Here is an 18,517-nt window from a genome sequence, read left to right as displayed (position 1 = left end):
CTGGGGTTATGAATTAAACTGACTGATCTATCAGGACCAAACCCTAAAAGACTGTAATTATATGATATAGTAGTTTGCAGGGTTCTTAAACTTCCCCTTCACAATGGTAATGGAAGCAGTAAAACTCCAATATTTAAAAGGAATAATCTTTTTTCAAAAATTCTGTATTTAACCAACACAGTAGGTTTTTGAGTCTTTTTTCCCAACAAAACTTTTCTTGCTATCCTTATACCATCTGTTTTATTAGCATAACATTATCCCAACCTGTTTTTCGAAGAGAAAAAGGTCAAGAAGCAACCATTTGGATGCCCATCTCTCCTTGTTGTCAGGAAATATAAACTAATCCTGATTATACAAATGAGAATGATGTCAATGTACTCAGGTTTTGACACCAGAGTATTTTTTTTCTATTAATAATTTTAATTGGCTGAGGTCAGTACTAATATCACTACAAGTATTTTATGTTTAATTATGTTTATTCATGTCTCCTAGTTACCTATCTTTGCTACTTTTTTTCAGAATAAAGGAATGGAAAATTGATCAAAATCAACTCAAGTGATGCTAAAAATCACAATGCGCTATAAACATAATTTGAGTTTGCAGACAAGCCACATTTGTCATAGAATGACTGAATTTTGACTCTGTTGTATGACTACGTGACAATCATTGCACAGAAAATGCAGCAATTTAGGGTTCCAGGGCTTGATCCTGAACGTGAGTGGGAAGCTTCTAAGCACCCTCATTTTGCACTTTGCAAGTGCACAGCACCTTGAAGGATTGAGCCTAAATTTGTTTCAGCTGTATAAATCCTGAGCAGCTAGACTTTATGCAAATAAAATGACCAAGCTGTACTCAGTATAGGATGCAAGGGTGGGGGAAAGTGGCAGCATGCCATATTTGCATTTCTCTGCCCCTGAGCTGCTGGGAGTTGGTTTGGTAGGTAAGGCAAGTTAGAGCAGCTTAGTGCCAGCTTGTAGGTATTTCTGGGATCCATTACAGCATTGTTGTGCTCTGTTCACATCTTCAGCACTCCCTGTATAGCTGGGATGCCAGGAGAAGGAGGCATAAAGCCGGCTGTACCAGCTCTATGCCAACTAGAGATTCACCATGGCAGAGGCATCAGTAGCTGCTCTGTTAAAAGTGTGGAAAGGGGCCAGAGTCTGGGTTAGGATGTGGTCCAGTGTGTATATAATGGTTTCTTGGTCTCCTTTTTGGTATTTTAAAATAGTCTAATTTACTGCTTAGGCAATTTCAAGAATGTACTTGGTAACTTCTAAGCAGGGCATGAAATCGCTTTACAATATGCAGAAAGTACCAGCAGGGTATCCAACATAATAAATATATTGCCTGTATTGACTAGTAGTTTTGTAGTACTGCATCTGCTCTGTACAAGTCAAATAGTCAACATGAGAGGACAACAATCAAAGACAGCAGCACAAGCGTAATGCAAGATAAGGAAGGCATGATTCAGGAGGCAAGGACTGGGAGGCCTCAGAAGATCAGGAATACAGCAGCACAACACTTGAATGGCAATGCACAACCATGGAAAGAAGGATACACAGCAAGCCTTCTCCAGAAGGAAAATTCAAAGTTGTATCTATACCTCTCTTGCACTCGCAATACACATAGAAAGTGGGAATTAGTTTACCCGGTGTCACTGCATTACTCCCATGTGCTCTTGCAGGCATTAAAAAGTCAGTGTCTGATCAGAGAGCAAAGTATCTGGGTTGTGCATCGGAGTATCCGGTGACTACTGTGCAGTACCTGAGCAGTTCTAATGTTCACTGCATGACCGGCATGACTAACAAAGAAAGGTCCTGAATGCATAACGCTTGGTGATGATGGGGAAGGGTGGATGAAATAACAAAAAGGAGGATCAAAAGCAGTTGCAGATATGGTAAAGAAAAAAGAAAATCCATCCCCGCCCCCTCCAAAAGAGGCTGTGTGTGATTCCTCAGGGCAGGGGAAACATGAGCCATAGTCAGGTAGATTAGACAGAGGGAGAGGGAGAGCGAGAGATGTACTTCTGAGATGAATCCTGCTATTGGAGCTCTATGATTAAGGGAGATCAGAAAACTGCTGCTGCACATGAGGGTGAAAGGTGTTGGGACTGAGTCATCTCCCCTTTCCTGTATGTGTTCAGGGTGTTTCAATTAGACGTGTTATAATTAATTATTTTTAATTTTTAAAAGGATCAGATTCTAGCAGTCTAATAAACTAAACCAATCATCTAGTCAGCCCCTGCAGCAAGCATGTTTCTTGCCAAAACTTACCAGTTAATAATCTCCTCATAGCCTGGGGCTGTTTTTTTTTTTTGATATCTTAAAAATAACACTTCAAACCATTGGATGAAACATCTGTAACAGACCTTAGAAAACTCTTCTACATGCTAACATTATTTGTATTTAAAAAACAAACACACACGTCCTGCAGGTGTGGGAGTCCCATTGATATTAAGAGGGGGTCAGAGTTGGGGGTTACGTGTGTGAGGGGTAGCATCTACGTGTGTGTCTGAGAGCAGAATTTGCCACTCGATTTTCCTTTGTAGGTTGTCATGCCATTAGTTTTATACTGCTGCTGTACACTTTTAAACAGCTGCCACATTCCAGGCTCAGAAGTGAGTTAGGGGATTCCTGTACATGTAAATGTTTATACAGCATCTTGAGATTCTTGAGAATGAAGAGCGTGTATAGCTGTCAGCTATTATAATTATTTTCAGTAATCCTTCCTTTTACCGATTCCAGGCTGAGGCATCCTATACCGTACACAGCAATGTATCTTGATCTTTCTGATGAATTCAGTGGGCTTTGGATCACCTCTTTAAAGCACAGGTACAGCTAAGATACACAGGCCTTTCGGTTTTAACTAGTCAGTGTTTTTTTTAAGATGGAGTCAGGATTTTTTAATAGCATATTCAAATAGCTCATCAGAGAAGTACTTCTGAGCGTGAAGAACATTGTTCATGTTCGAGTGTCAGAAAATAAAACATCTGAAAAACTATGGAAGATGGTTTAGTTTCAGAGTATAAATGTCAGTGCATTGAGACAAATTAAATATTGTACTGGAAACTAACCCCAGACCACACCTTGGTCTTCTCATTCAATACCTATGGCTTGTGGTGAGAAGGACCTTTATTGAATGATTTGTGGATAGGATCAAGATTGTCTTTAAAACACTTTTGTTTGCTGTCTTTCATTTTATCAAATACTTGGGATTATAAATCTACCATTAACTTAATAACTGGCACCATTGTGTATGTAGACTTCAAAGCACTCTTTGTTTGAGCTCAACAGAGAGACAGGTGTCAGTCTTCCAGTCTTTTTAACTTTTTCTTGATAAAATGAGTTGAGCCCTCAACTGGGGCTGAAGAATGCTTGGTACATGTGAGGGGATGCTGTGTGTGCACAGATGACTGTAAATGGTCTTTGCATTCCCACCCCTACTCCTGATCGTTGGTATGTTTTGTGTCAGTCCATTCCTTGGTGCATGTTACCACAGCCAGAAGGATGCCAGTATCACTGCAATGGGTACCGATATCCTTGTGGGGTTCTATGGGGTCCTTGCAGCTGTTGGTGTTAGCTGGGATGTAGGGGATAGCCTGTCTATACCCTCTTTCCTCCAGCGACACCTCCAGTCCTGGCCACAGGGAGCGGTAGTTGGTGAAGGAGCCACTATGGCAGCACTATGCCCAGTGAGGATACTGGGGAGATTCTCTGGGTAAATTGATGTATGGGCAGCTTTGCACTGGCAGAGCAATTTGTATAATCCATTGCTTTATTAATTGTAATTGTGAAGCTCTCATTAGTTTTTTCCCCCCACAAGCTTGTTGTAGGTTGTAGTCCCCAATCAGCAACTATCAGATGTAAATAACTACCATATGATTTCTATTTAAAAATCAATATGTTTGTTAGGAGATATTTTAAAATAATCTTCCTTGTGCTGTATACCATTTTCTGGATGAAATCTGTTCACTTCTGTGCGCCAAACTCTGACGTGCCCTGCTTGGGTGTGCAAGGCCTAAACCGTGCATTTCTGCACCATAGAGAGCCTCACAGGAGGAAGCTGCACCATGGAAGTGCCTTCTGTGTCAGGTCTCAACAGGGCGATGAATGTGTGTAAGGGGGATGTAAGCATGTGGCATCAGGGGTGGCCAGTGTGCTCACATGTAGTATGGAACCACATGACCACAACTCCACACAGAACCAAGGATTTAAGGCACATCTACTATGTGTTCCCTAAGCACAGAAGCACAGTGCTATTCCTCATAACCCCATGCCCATTTGAACCTTGCAACAGTTACCCTGGCCCTGGAACATATGATGGAAGGGAGGATTCCCTTCCTCAGACCCGGTATACATTTCAAAGCAACTTCAGTTGACCATATCCCTTTTAGTCTGAGTTAGGGGTGGGATCCAAAGCCCACAGAAGAGACTAGAAATGTACCCATTGACTTGAGGGGACATTGGACCAGGCATTTTGTTTGCTGGTTCAAGGGTTAGTACCCAGGAAGTGTAAATTTGTAAATAATATTTTGTACCGTTATTCCATGGACACTGTTTATTTTCCATTCTGTTGCTATACTGCTGTAATGTGAATGCTTTCAAGAATCAGCTTTTGGTTTTATACTCATTCCTTGTATTGCGTTTGTTATTTTTGTTAGTTTTTGCTTTCTCTCTAGCTATACCTTATTTTTGCTATATGCAATACATTGTCCTCATTGTGTCCGTAGTTACATTAATGTAACCACCATTGAAGTCAACAGGGATGCATGGAGTGTAAACTGGGGCAGAACTGAGCATTTTATTTTAAACATTGTTTTCTCTTACAGAGAATGTAGACAATTATATATGTATTTTTGTTTCTGTTCATTGCTTTGCCATGCTGTATTTTCCAAGTGTGAGCCTTTACCCTTCTAGGCATGTATAGCTTTTTCCCCTTTGGTTTACTAATTTGGGTTACATCTCATAATATGAATAATATACTCTGATACTGTACCTAGAGCACACTGATGAGGCCTAAAGAGCTCTTCTGTGATGGGAATTAAGATCAAAAAGGATACAGAATGTTAAATATTCAACATTTTTTCCTTGGATTTTAAATACAGAAAAAACAGTTTTGATGCAAAACTCATTGCAACAGAACGTGTTACTTAGACTGTCAGACCATGTCATTTTTAGATAGGAGTTGCACTGAGGGAAATCTCTTCATATGTAAATTATGACATTTTGACTATTGCTTCTTGTTATTAATGTTTATTAGTGGTGTTAAATAATCATCTTATAAGTAGTTGTGTCACTGTCAAATAAAGTAAATGAGAACTACTAGAATTTAAAGGTACATTTTCAATTAGTTTCCTAACGAGAGGCTATTCATTTTATACAATTAAAAATAAAATTTCACCATTTTTTTCTTTTAGGAAGTTTAACTGTCAATGAATATTACATGAGAGATCTGGAACTACTGTTCTTAGGATCCCAAATTTGCATTCTCTTAACACTTTGTTAATTAAGTGTTAATGATTTTTATTAATTTAAAGAAAAACATTGTGAAAAGAGGGTCTAATTTAAATATCAAGATACAGTAAAGCTGTAACAAATGTGACTTATTTATGAGAAAAAATAAACTCACTGGTTAAAAGATAGACTTGGTATAAGTAGCTGCTGCACCAGCCAAATTTGGCCCATGAATTTTTGGATACCATTTATTGATAGCCCACAAGAAGTTTTGACTCATAAAAATGCAGACAACTGCTCTCATCAAGTTATTTGCTATTGAATTGCACAGGAGACTCATACATCATCAAAGATCTGGATAGTTCCGTTACCAAAAAAGCATTGATTTTTTACCTGTGTGGGGTTTGTTCACCTTATATTGGGTCCAATTCTGCAGCTTTTCACTCATGCCAGGATTCTTTTTAACATCTATTTTAAATACTGACAGTATGCTGATCACATCCCAGTGTTCCCATCCATAAAAATCCTCTTTAATCACCCCTGTTTTGCCCTGTCTCCATCTCGCAATGGCACTTGTACTAAATAACTTGCAAATAGTCAAAATGCTCTTCCTGCTCAAAGCTTGTTTGTAGTAATACTGGTATATGGAAATATGAAAGGTTTAGGAATGCTTTATGAGTACATGGAGTTCTTTTCACTATGTGCGGGAAGTCAGATTTTAAAATGATGTCCCTTCTTTTAGCCTCTGTACCTGTATTCTGCTTGGGTTGTACCACACTCTCATTCAGCCTCTGTCAAGCCAAGTTCCAATGGCACTTATGAAAATTAGTGGAGTGAAACAAGCTCAGCAGTGGTTGTGGCCTAGGTAAGTCCTGTTGCAGTTTATAACCTACACCTTACCGCTGCATTAGGTGTCATACAGTCTGAAGTGCTGGGTGTGGTTATTTGCATGGTGCTTCTACCTCACATCTGGATTGTGTCACAGCAATGCTGGTGTCTGTGTGCTGGGACTATAAACTGTAAAGTTAAGGAATACTTGTAGGTGCACGGAGGGTATTTTTTGTTGTGCTGTTTTTGTTTTGTATCATTCTTTGTATAGATGTTCCCCGGGTTACTCAAGACCCGACTTATGCAAATCCGCACGTACGGAAAAAGTTCCGTAAGCTAGAAATAGAAGGGTTTTTTTGTTTGTTTGTTTTGCATAATGGTCAGGTATACGTTTCTGACTTATGCAAAATTTGAGTTATGCAAGGCGTTCCGGAAAGGAATGATTGCATAAGTTGGGGAGCGTCTGAACTAGAGATTAGACAGCCTCTTTCTAGAAGAAGTTTAAGAATGGGCTGGTTTGCATTCCAGGGTTTGAGTTAAGGCTATTAGAAGTTTTGCACATTCTGTTGCTTCTGTAGGCTGAGTGCATTGCACGCACCAAGGGCTCTTTGCATTCCTCCATTCCACCCCACAAGACCCCTGTATGCTACCCACACATCCCCCTCGTTCAGGAATTCTGCAATCCCCGACTCGCTTCCTTCCTCATGCTCTATGTGTCTGCCATTCCAACTTCTTCCCATGCCAGCAGCTCCGAGTGCCCCATATTCCCCTCTACCTCCCTATTTCTCCTTTCATTCCCATGTCAAGAGCTCTGTGCATCACCCTCCTCCATATAATTGTCCTCACTCACATGCCAGGGGGTCTGTGTTCCCCCTCATTTCCCTCTTCCCCATCATTGTTGAAGTTCTTTGTGTCTCCTCATTCCCACATCCACTACTTGTCCAGGGTTCTTTTTGTTCCCTTCGCCACACATCATTGTTCCCCATTCCCCCAGTGCTTGCAGCCCATTCCCTCCTGCTCCCTCTTCTTTTTTCTTTTTCTTTCTGTCTGCGAGATAAGTCATTCAGATGACAACATATTAAACTCTATTGGAGACAATGGGCAGAGCTATGATGGGGGGAGGGGTTAATTGCTGCCATAAAATGTAGCATAGCATTCAAAAGTTATCATGCTATCATCACATTGACCGTAGGACCTTGCTTTGCTCAGCCAGTTGCTAAAGCAACATGGATACATTGTTGCCATTTTGGCCTGCAAAAGCAATTTGGGAAGCCTAGTTTGAGACAGTGACACTGAAGGATCAGGAGACATAGGCAAACTGAGCTGAAAGGGTTTCAACTTTGTGGCTGCAGCATCCCCAGTAGTTCCTAAGGGAACATGTACTGAACTCTAGCTGACTCCCAGTTTTCAAAAGGGAATAGGCATAGCACACAATCACCATGTGAACAGTACTGGCAGAAGAAAGCCAGGCAGTTATTCTGTTAATCAATGTGCCAGGCAGCTGTCATATAGAAATAGCATCTGGTGAAATAGCCACTTGTGGGCAGGGAGGCATATCATCACATTCCTATGGCCTTGCCCTATTGCTCTTTGTCCGGCTGGCTTGCCCATTTCTTGTTGTCAAAAATTGGTATGAACCTAGAAGAAAATAAATTTGATAACGTTCACCTCCTTTAGCTTTCTTGTTGCCCTGAATTCCATGCCTCACACTGGATACCCATTTCCTTCCCATCCTTGATGATAAAGGTTTACAGATAAATGTTTACAAGATGCTGGCTGTATCAAACAAATTTTTCTAGGTATGCCTCAAAAATTGAGGTGTAGCCTTCTCTTCATGTCTTATGGGCTCCCTAAAATTTTAGAGCTACTAGATACATGTTTGTGAGCCCTGAAAGAAATCTTCAGTAGGAAGGTAGGTGGGAAGGAGTAGCATAGAATGATTATTTGGTGCCAAGAACAGTAGATTGAGGAAAACCTCTGTACATTTAAGAGAATGATGATCTAGGAGAGAGCTCTGCTACAGCCAAGATAAGCAATGAGGCTTCTGGAAAATGTCCCTGGATGGGAGATTGATGATTGAGACTGGGTAAGTGTAAGGCCTGGAGAACAGAAAAGCAGATGGTGGGTTGAAAGTGCTATTGTCACTGGATATCAGACATAACTGGGGATTGGGAAGAACTATTGTGTGTAAGGCAACTATTGAGGGATAAGAAACAAATGGATTTGATATGGAGTGGGAGGGGGAAAGGAGGAGACAGATAGAGAGATTCATGGCTGGACTCATCCCTCTCACCACGCCATGGTCCAAATGTACACATAACATGACAAAGACACACAATGAGGGGCACAAAATTATTTATGAATAACACTTAAAATGCTAGGTTTCAGAGTAGCAGCCGTGTTAGTCTGTATTCGCAAAAAGAAAAGGAGTACTTGTGGCACCTTAGAGACTAACCAATTTATTTGAGCATAAGCTTTCGTGGGCTACAGCTCACTTCATCGGATGCATTCCTTAAAATGCTGTAGGGTGCATTCCTTTGGTATGAATGACTCTTTTTGTAATCTTTGTTTCATTATTTCGGATGTAATTAATTTTCAACAATAAAAATGAGGGGACATCATGTGTGTATAACACAGGTACCCCCTGGACCACAATGAGAGACATCGCTTGAAATGAAGGATATTTGAGAGATCTGGTCAGCCTTACATTCACAGGAAAATACCAATTCTAGAATTTAGATCAGCCTAGCATCACCTTCTCAATAGAGCTGGTCAGATTTTTCAAACAAACAGCTGTGCTTTTTTTAAATGATTAAAAACTGTCCTTTTTTAAAATCTCATTCTTCATTTAACATCTGTGTAATATTCTATTTTGAAAATTTGATAACATAACATTTTTATAGCATTTTCTATAATGTTTTCAATAGAAATATGGGAAAATGTTGGAAAAAATTGAAAAACAGGTCTGTTTTGAGGAATTTGAAACAAAAATAACTTTGAAATTTAAAATCTTTTGGCAAAAAACAACCATTTCCTGACCAGCTCTAATCCTCAACTTTAAGGGCCAAATTTGCAAAGGTGTCTGTAAGTCCAAGGTCTGTGTACACAAATGCAAACACAGTTGTAAACTGTAACTGATTATATGCAGAAATCAGGTTCATGCTTATTGAGATGTGTAATGCGCCATTTGCTGATACAGTTGTATTAATTGCACACACAAATATAGGATATAAATTGTAACTGAATTTTTGCATGCAGACTTTGGCCTGCTTTAAAAAAAAGACTCTAAAATTGAAACAGTGTAATTGTCTGTGGGCGAAATTGGGAAGACTTCCCAGGCAAAGAGAGATATTATGCACTATGCATGCATGAGGTACATTTTGCACCAATAGCTAATTGTTACATTGTGGGGAAGTAGCAGTTGAGCATGTTTTGTTGTAAATTTAATATTTTTCTCAGTGTTTTGGTTGTAGTTGCACACCTGGGATTTCTCCCCCCCCCTCCCATTTGGTAAAGAATATTTACCTGGTGCTAGAAAGGAAACTGTAGCACATAACAAGCTAAGAATAACAAATTTATATATGCTAGACAAAAAGCTCTAACCCACAGGACTGGTTGAGACAGGCTGCAAGTTCTGCAGCTATAACGTACTTGTATATCTTCAGGTACATTACACCCTGACATCAGATCCTCAGCAGAAGTAACTGCCTAAGGGGAAGTTTATTCCTGTTATGGGAGTGGAGTAACAGTTCAGGTTTTGCATGCCCACTATGTGGCATAAGTGGGGTTGAGCCAATCCCTCCCATACACCCACTTTTCCTGTTTCTTAGGGAGGGTCTGGATAAGAGTTGGGTAAGGGGTGAGTGATCCCTGACTAGCACAAGTAAGACTATATAATAGCCATTGTTCCACTTGCTTGCACATTGGACAGGCTTCCAGAGTGTTGTTTTAACAGGATGTGCAAGGAATAACTTCACATAGCCATCTGTATGCAGGATTGGGTCTGATGTGGGTATGCTGAAGTTCCCATAGCTTTACAATATTAGCGCAACACATTAGAGAAGGTTATAGATAAACCTATATTGTTACATCCTAAAAAGAAAAGGAGTACTTGTGGCACCTTAGAGACTAACCAATTTATTTGAGCATGAGCTTTCGTGAGCTACAGCTCCGATGCATCCGATGAAGTGAGCTGTAGCTCACGAAAGCTTATGCTCAAATAAATTGGTTAGTCTCTAAGGTGCCACAAGTACTCCTTTTCTTTTTGCGAATACAGACTAACATGGCTGTTACTCTGAAACATGTTACATCCTAGTTGCTCTATGAATAGATGCTACAAGTTTCCAGTGTCATCAGTCTCATGATGACATTCATGAATGTTTCTTAATAAATCCTCATTTAAAAAAAGTTCTGAGATATAAAAATAGATATTTGGCTCATATATCACTTTTCAACTTGTATATCAAAATGCTTTACAAAGGAGGGGAAGTATTGTTATGGAGACTGTTGATGGGGAAACTGAGGCACACAGAGATGCTGTGACTTGCCCAAGGTCAGACAGCAGTTCAGTAGCACAGCCATGAATATACTGAGATCTCATCATATCCAGTTCAGTGACCATGCTGCCTGCCTTTTCTTCCATTCTTCCTTTAAAGTAGCCCAAACAAGCCTCTTACAAATTGCACATTTCCTCAGGTTCACATTGCACAGGGGTTGCTTACACAATGGTACCTTCTCAGATATATTCATGTTTATGGTGACTTCAGGGGTCATTTGCTATTCAACTCTTGATGGAGGGAACCAATATTTAAAGGTTTCTTGAATACTTCAGCATGTATTTTGACATTTATTGTAATGACAGCATTCTAGACAGAAGCCTGTCATCCAATAAACTTAAGACATCATTTTAACTATGGCATCTGTAAAAAAGTCAATAACTTCCTCATCAAAGGGCAATCATGTCCAATGTGGGTGTCTGTGCCAATTGTGTTCTGAACAGCTGCAATAACCTAGGTTTCTACACCCACATTTCCTCATAATTATCTTCATGAGGCTGAGGTAGTTAAGGCCAGATCTTTAGCGTTTCCTGGATGTCAAAATATCCACACACCTTCTGTAATTCTGAGGCTACCAGCCCCCTTTCATATTCCTCTTAGTTGGTCCATCTAATTATCTAGTGCCATGGCTGTTTAATGCATTATTCAAGACACACAGTGAATTTCAAGGTATAGTGCCTTCTGTTTTAAAAAGGAAACAACTTGCATAATTAGACGTCCTTTGTTGGACAAAACATATAAACATTGTAGTCGATACAGACTCCCTGCCCCTTCCAAAAATGAACATTATTTTTTACAATCATAGTTAGATCTGTGTCTTTAAAAGTCTCTGTATTTCCAGCATCACTAACCAATGCATTCACTTCAGATGTTTGTAGTCTACTTCCTGTTTCAAGAGGGAATTCATTCTTTCCACATGTGGTACATTCAATAAGGGTTTTAAATGGCAAACTAGTGAGAAAGGTATAACTTAATGAACATGTTACTTAATCCTCCTTATAGAATGTCAAAATAAATTGGAGGCTATAATATGTGGCTTGAATATCCATCTTGTTAAATTGTGTTTCTGTGTGCTATGTCTGAAGAAAGTCAGATAGACTGGACCACTCCTACCACCACACAAAAAGTGGGTGAGGGAAATGGGGGAGGGGGGCTGGGGAGGAATTATAAATGTAAATTCATAGGGACAGATCCTAACCCCTTAATGCCCCTTTGCTAATGTCCCACACTAATGCACCAGGGGCACAAAGGGGCTATAAAGCTTCACGAAATGTGGGGAATCCAATAGTTGCCATAGAGCTTGTTCTACAGAAATTTCTTTTAGCCCCTGGCACACAGGAAGTGTATTGTGGTTGGAAGGGGCGTAGCCAGCATGCACTGCATTAGGGTGATTGTCAGCCAGTGTGGGACCATTAGAAAGCAGCCCTATTCAAAGAAGCAGCCAGGAGGCTGCTTTAAGGTCTGTCAGGGACAGAAATGACCCCTAGCTGTCCTGGGAAGCAGGGGAGCCCAGTGATAGCTCAGAGGTGAGAATCAGGCCTATCTCTGTCAGTGACGTCAATAGGAGGAGTTTTTCCTACGTAGCCCAGAAGATTTTGTCCTTTGTTATTACATTCAAGCAGAAATAGAAAGTGCAATATACAGTCAATGGGATCAGGCTGTACTCCTGTTGCAGCCAATTGCAAAACTTCTATTAGCCTTAGTGGCAACAGAGCCATGTTCAGTTTTGCCACAGAGGAAGACCCATACAGGTTTTAAGTTATATATAGTATGTAGAGTCTTCTGCTTGCCAAAGTTATGAGTACATGGACAACGGAAGATTTGAAAACATATATGCAACTAAGGGCCTAATCCTGCAAACACGCAAACATGTGATAACTTTATTCCTGCACGTAGTCCCATAGAGATTGCCCTAAAGAGCTGAGTAGGACTAAGCAGATAAAGAAAGGTAGTCATGTGCATAAATGGTTTGCAAAACTGATCCCAAAAATTGCAAGCACAGAAGGAGGCCAAAATATTAGTAACTGATACTGCACATTCTGCAAGTGTGAGAAAGTCAGGCAAAGGCATTGTTCCTTTGTGACTGTGGGAATGATATTTCTAACTTATTTACTCTTTATACCAGTGAGCTCAGCAGAGGACTTCCTAGCAGCACACAAAGGCCCCAAACCCTGAGATCTTTACTTATGCAGACTCCTATTAATTCACAGGTTCGTCCAGAATCTTTTCTATTGCACATTGCCCTAGTCAAATTCACAAATCAATTTATTTTAGCACTTGGCTCTCATTTATTCTTTCATGAAACCCAGAAAGGGGAAAAATCCTTTTCAGACACCTACACCCAACATATATCAACTAAGAATAGAAACAATACAGAAACAGATGGAAATGTTAATGCTGACACTCACAAGCACGCATCACACATTTGTGAAATAATGATAATGGGTGGGCAGTTGTTATGCGCACTCCATGCTGGCTAGTATATTTTTCTGGCGATACATTTGCAAGAGAATTTCTCAGAGGTATTTTCAGTTAAGCAGAGCAGTCACTGCATGGTATCTCTCTGGCATGTGGGTGTAGGAAGTCACAGACATTGTTCATGTTTTTTGCACTGCACTGGTATTAGTCAGAGCCTGTCCCAGAGACATGTGGCATGTTCAGTCATATGTGGTCTGGTGTCCACTTGCCCCTGGTGCCTTCTCAGTATGTATGATAATGGGGCTGCCACAAGATGAAAGGGGTGAGGGTGGTGACAGCCTCATTGGCTGGAGCCTCATGGAAATACAAGCCTCGTAACTGGGGGGCAGAAGCTGGGACTGAAAACAGAAAGTGTCCCTTAGGACAGCCTTGCACTTCTATGAGCTGTTATTCTGAGAATGGGTATCAAATTCTAATAGCCAAGGCTACAAAGTCTTTTAATTCATCATGTGTCCACAATTTGCATGGCTAGGTTGATTCACTGAACATGAATGGCAAGGGGGATTACAAATTCAGCCATTTAGTTCTCAATCTTTGCTTTTCCGGATTGCATATTTCCACAATAAAGACAGTGTTGCCATTTTTGCTGGCCTCACCCCCCAATCTGTTATCCTAAATTGTGCATGGGGTATATTAATTTCACAAAGAGCATAGCATGAAAAATTCTGCATTCTGTGATCTCCATCTAATCTTACGCCCAAAAGGAAGGAGCCATATTTAGCCTCATGTCTAGTCATATGCAGAAAGAACATACTTCCCTTTGGCTGGTGCTACCTACATAAAGGGCATTTGGAACCAATACAGAGTGAGAACACTACTTGCAGAGTAATTTATTGCCCAGTGGGAGAAAGGGTATCCAAATTTGGCCCAGTCCTGTTTGTTAGAGACATCCCATGTCCACTGATCTTTACCAGGAATGGGTAGAATTTGGCTAAAGAAGAGAGAGGGAGAGCAAGAGAGAAATGTGGGAAAAAAGAATATTCAAGAGCTAGAAGTAACAGTTGTACAGTTAAAATAGATGGAAATATATAAAATTATCCATGGAGTAGAAGACTCACATCAATAGAAACTCCCTGGCAACATAAGGTATGACAGAATCATTTATTTTTGGAATTCGATGAGTTTTAGCAAGGAACACAGCAACTAATTAACAATAGAGGTGTCCATATAGTAAATCAATCCCTGGGTGACAAAGGGAAAACTCTAGTTGGGAAGGGGGGTTAATGATGATTTTAAGTTAAAGGAAGTTGCAGATTAGGGGAGTTCATTAAAACCAGTTGATAAAGAGGGAACACTTGTGATGTTGACCTCTTCTTGTCTGGTCTCCCACCATCTTGTGTTTGGTTAATAAATGCTTCTTATTTTGGGTTAGCTGGCATTCCGAGTAAGGTTAAGTTTCAGAAGCAAGTGCAGGAAATGGGGGGAAAACATGCAGATCACAACAAATCCCCCCCCCCCCCACTTGCCCATCCTCAACTCACAACCCTCATAGTAACCTCAGCAGCCAGTTCCCTGTGTCATTGTGCTATGGAAGAACATGGAGATGTTGACTGACTCCTCTACAACCAAGTCCAGGACTCTCATCAAGTGTTTCTCCAGTAGGGGACCTAGATTATTAGACTTTAATGATTGAAAATGTAATAAACAATAATATGCGTGACGTGCCAAGGGATTGCTGTATTTGTTTTCTGAGGAGGAAGTGGGGCGTGTGTGTGTGTGTTAACCATTTAAACGCTGATTGTTTTCTTATGTGTATTATTCAAAATGTATTTCCATTTTAGCTTTATTTGCGGAATTCGGTGTCGGTATTGAACATTCGGTGTAATATTTACAAAGTACCTTTCCAGGGAGGTTATTTATCAAGTCCCCCTATCACAAGCGACAAGGGCTGTTGAGTAAAGAGTTATATGACACTGCTTTGGATTAGCCTGAGGTTCGTCGCATCAGGAACGGCGACCTATGTCTCCTGTTGGAGTAAGAAAATTCCCTTCCTCCCAGAACACCACCAGCAGCCCTACAATTTTCTCGGTTCAACTGTCAGATAAATTGGCAGCTACGGTAACTGGATAATACCTCCCTTACCGATGCATTCACGGGAAACCTTAGCCACTGTATTAGTCTGAGGCAGGGATTCGCAACCCACTAGGCAAGGGAACTCTGCAATTTAGACTGACAGCCGATTTTTTTCCGTATCAATCCGGGCAGTGCGGAGTGTCACAATATTTACTCCTCTTCCCCGCCTGTGAATTAGATTTTGGGGGGCCATGGGAGGTAGCGGGAAAGGAAAGGGAGCGCTGCGCCTTTAACGGCTCCCCCCTCCGTCATGAGTCTCCTGTTCCAGCTTGCAAGCCCTGCCGATCCGTATTTAAAGCGGCACCAGCTGGGCAGGTGGGAGGTGGCGGTGATGCTGGTGCCTCGGAGGTTCCTTCGCCGCACGCTTTGGAATTGCATCAGCTGAAGCAGAAATCCCCCCTCCGACACAGCTGAGAGAGGAGAGGAGGCAGTTCCCCCAGGGCTCGCTGGCTCGATTCCCCACAGGGCTCCGGGGGTGGGTGTGTGGGGGGAGGCCCAATCACTGTCACCCCCTCTCCCCCCGTTTGCGTGCCGAGCCGGGCGCCCCGTGCCTCCCTGCCCCTGCCGTGTGTGTGTGTGTGTTGTAACCACACCCCGTTGTGAAATCGCCCAGCCTGCGCGGGCTACTCCCTTCTTCCCCGAGCTACGTGAGCGCGGTGCTGCCGGAGGGAGCAGGAAATCGCTCAGTCCCCGGGGAGGGGCGTGCGGGGAGCGCCGGCCCGCCCGGGGGCGCCCACCCAGGGGCGAGCCGGAGCCCGCAGGTGACCCGAGAACAAAGGGCTCCGGCGAGGGGAATCACCGCTCTGCGGGGGAGAGCGGGTCGGCCCCTGGGGTGGGGCCCGGGCAGCCGCCTCTGCTCCGGCTGCGGAGGGCGCCAGGGGCTGCGCGTGAACCGCCAGCGTCCGCGCAGCCAAGCGGATTCGTGACTCTCGGAGACACCCCCCCGCCCTCTTCCTCCTCCTCCTCCTCGCCCGCCCCCGGCTCCCAGGGCCCCGCGCCTTGAGCCTGCACTGCAACCGCGCGGGGGAAGCCGAGGCGAGAGGTTTCCACCGAGCGAGGCTCTGCCTCCCCAGTTAAAGCCATTGCGCGCCTACTGGATGTGAGCACCTCGATCCTCCCTGGGAGGCAGAGAAGGCATTGCACGCCCCTCTCCCCAGCTGCACTGCCTCCCTCCCTCCCTCCCCCCCCACGCCGCCCCCGGGGATCTACCTCCCCAGCCCCGACCCACGGGGCTCCCCTTGCACCGAGAGGGGCAGACTGACTTGAAACTGGGCTGGGGGAGAGAAGGCAGGGAAGGCGAGTCTCCTCCGAGCCGATCCCAGTGCACTGGTGGAATGACACCCACTCCGCTCCGGCAAGTGCTGGGGGAAGCTCGAGAGGGGGAAAGACAAATAAACTCTGTGTGTGTATGAGAGAACAGCCCCCTTAAGGAGCCGGAGACCCCCGGAGCCTCGCTACCTGCGAGAAGCTTCTGCTGCTGCTGCTTTTCCAAACTGCTGACTTTCCAGAGCTTATTTTTAGCCCGGAGACTAAATATTATTAGCTACATTTCTACGTAGGAAGAATCGAAGGGGGGGGGGGGAAGAGATAGATGAGCAGAAGGCTCACCAGAATGGTCTCCGATTGTTTTTTTTGCGTTAAGGCTTCAGTGTTGTTAATTTCAGAAGCTCCCCGTTTTAATTATAGCAAAGTAGATACAGATCTTGATTTAGCAACACTCTAAGCGACATGCACAGTTCTTGCATACTATCATATGTAACACACATAGATGCATCAGTGATCTGTCTAGAAATCAGTTAATCTCTGTGTAGCTAAAGATCAGTTACATCTCTATCTAAAGATCAGCGGCATCTCATTATCTAAAGATCAGTTTAGTCTTTATCTAAAGCATGCACACACAGAGAGAGAAGAGATTCTTAGGTTTAAACAGATATAAGTTAACTTAAGTCTCAGTGAAATCTCATAAAGATTCTCCTACCTTTTCTATTCCTTTCCACACACAGGTCAGCAACAAAGGTAACAAAACTAGGCAAAGAGCAGGAAACAATCCCCACATAATAGACAGCAGCTAGAGGTGTTGTTGCTAGGGGGTTAGCACCCCTGTGCTTACCTTAGTCACAGCTAACACCACAAGCAGTGGCTAGATCTTGGAGATAAACACTTGCATTTCCCAAAGTTGACACCGTTATACCAACCCCCGGAGCTTGCAAGACTCTTTTTGCCCCCTATTCCAGCCTGCGCCGCTAGGAATGCAACTTCAGCCAGCTCCAAAGAGGCGACAGAACTGGGGCTTGGTTACAAGTGCGATCAGCTTCCTAAACGAGAGTCTCTCCCCTTCAGCCTGATCTTTCAGTGTAAGCTGATGTTCAGGGATAGCCGCCTTTTAAGGGCTACAGGATTCACTCCGGAGTCGAGGCAGATACCTGGGGTGCTCCCACCTCTGCCTAACCCAGTGCCCCTGTCCAAGGTACTGATCGAACCCCCTTTCCCCCCAGCGCTCCCAGGACTGCACAGGGTGCTCCAGGAGGAAAAGGACTAAAACCTATACCTTAATTGTGACACTTGGTACCGCTTTAGACAGTTCCTTCATTTCCCACGCTTTGTCACGTGAATATTGCCTTGCCAAAGCCGTCCTGTTAATAGATGATCACATGTTGACTGGACCCTTTGCTTTGCAAGAGGATCACCCATTTCATTATCGGCTGCATTCACTTATGGACTTCTTTCTCTTCCCCTTCCCCCCAGCATCTGTAGATGGACCCAGGGTTCTTAATATTGGGATGCTGCTCCTTGTAGCCATTATAGTTCCTTGCATTAACTCTCTATCAATGGTGCATACAAATGTCAAGGAAATACCCACATATGCCACACATAAATCAGACTCTATGCCCACATAGAAAAGGTGAACGAGAGGAGAACTTGACAGAGCCATCAGCACTGAGCACTCAGATATTCCAGGTCCCCAGCTCCAAGTTTGTTATACGCAGTCTTTGCATCGCAGTCTTAAATCAAAGAGCATTTCAATTAAAGTTATACTGTCTAAAACACAATTCACCCGGCCTCAGTGGGTTGTATTCTTTGGCATATTAGATACTAGAAAGCTGAGCCATGAGATTAGATACTGTTGTT

The 18,517-nt window shown here is 42.8% G+C and overlaps 1 protein-coding gene across 3 annotated transcripts in view; it reads right to left on the bottom strand.

Moving 5' to 3' along the window:
* Positions 1-18,517, bottom strand: part of BDNF (brain derived neurotrophic factor) — a 47,580-nt gene that overhangs the window by 28,809 nt on the left and 254 nt on the right. The window contains exon 1 of one of the 3 annotated variants that reach the window (XM_074956965.1): positions 17,937-18,114. The exons of 1 other annotated variant lie outside the window; for it this stretch is intronic. In XM_074956965.1, coding sequence (XP_074813066.1) covers positions 17,937-17,978 — 42 coding nt within the window. In that variant the 5' untranslated portion in view covers positions 17,979-18,114. Of the gene's footprint in view, positions 1-17,498; positions 17,801-17,936; positions 18,115-18,517 lie in introns of those variants that run through there. One more of the 3 variants, XM_074956968.1, reaches the window with a different exon arrangement.

This window comes from Natator depressus, chromosome 6, assembly GCF_965152275.1.
Source record: "Natator depressus isolate rNatDep1 chromosome 6, rNatDep2.hap1, whole genome shotgun sequence".
NCBI lineage: Eukaryota > Metazoa > Chordata > Testudines > Cheloniidae > Natator > Natator depressus.
Note: the sequence above shows the minus strand (reverse complement) of the source record. Positions and strands in the feature narration are given on the sequence as shown.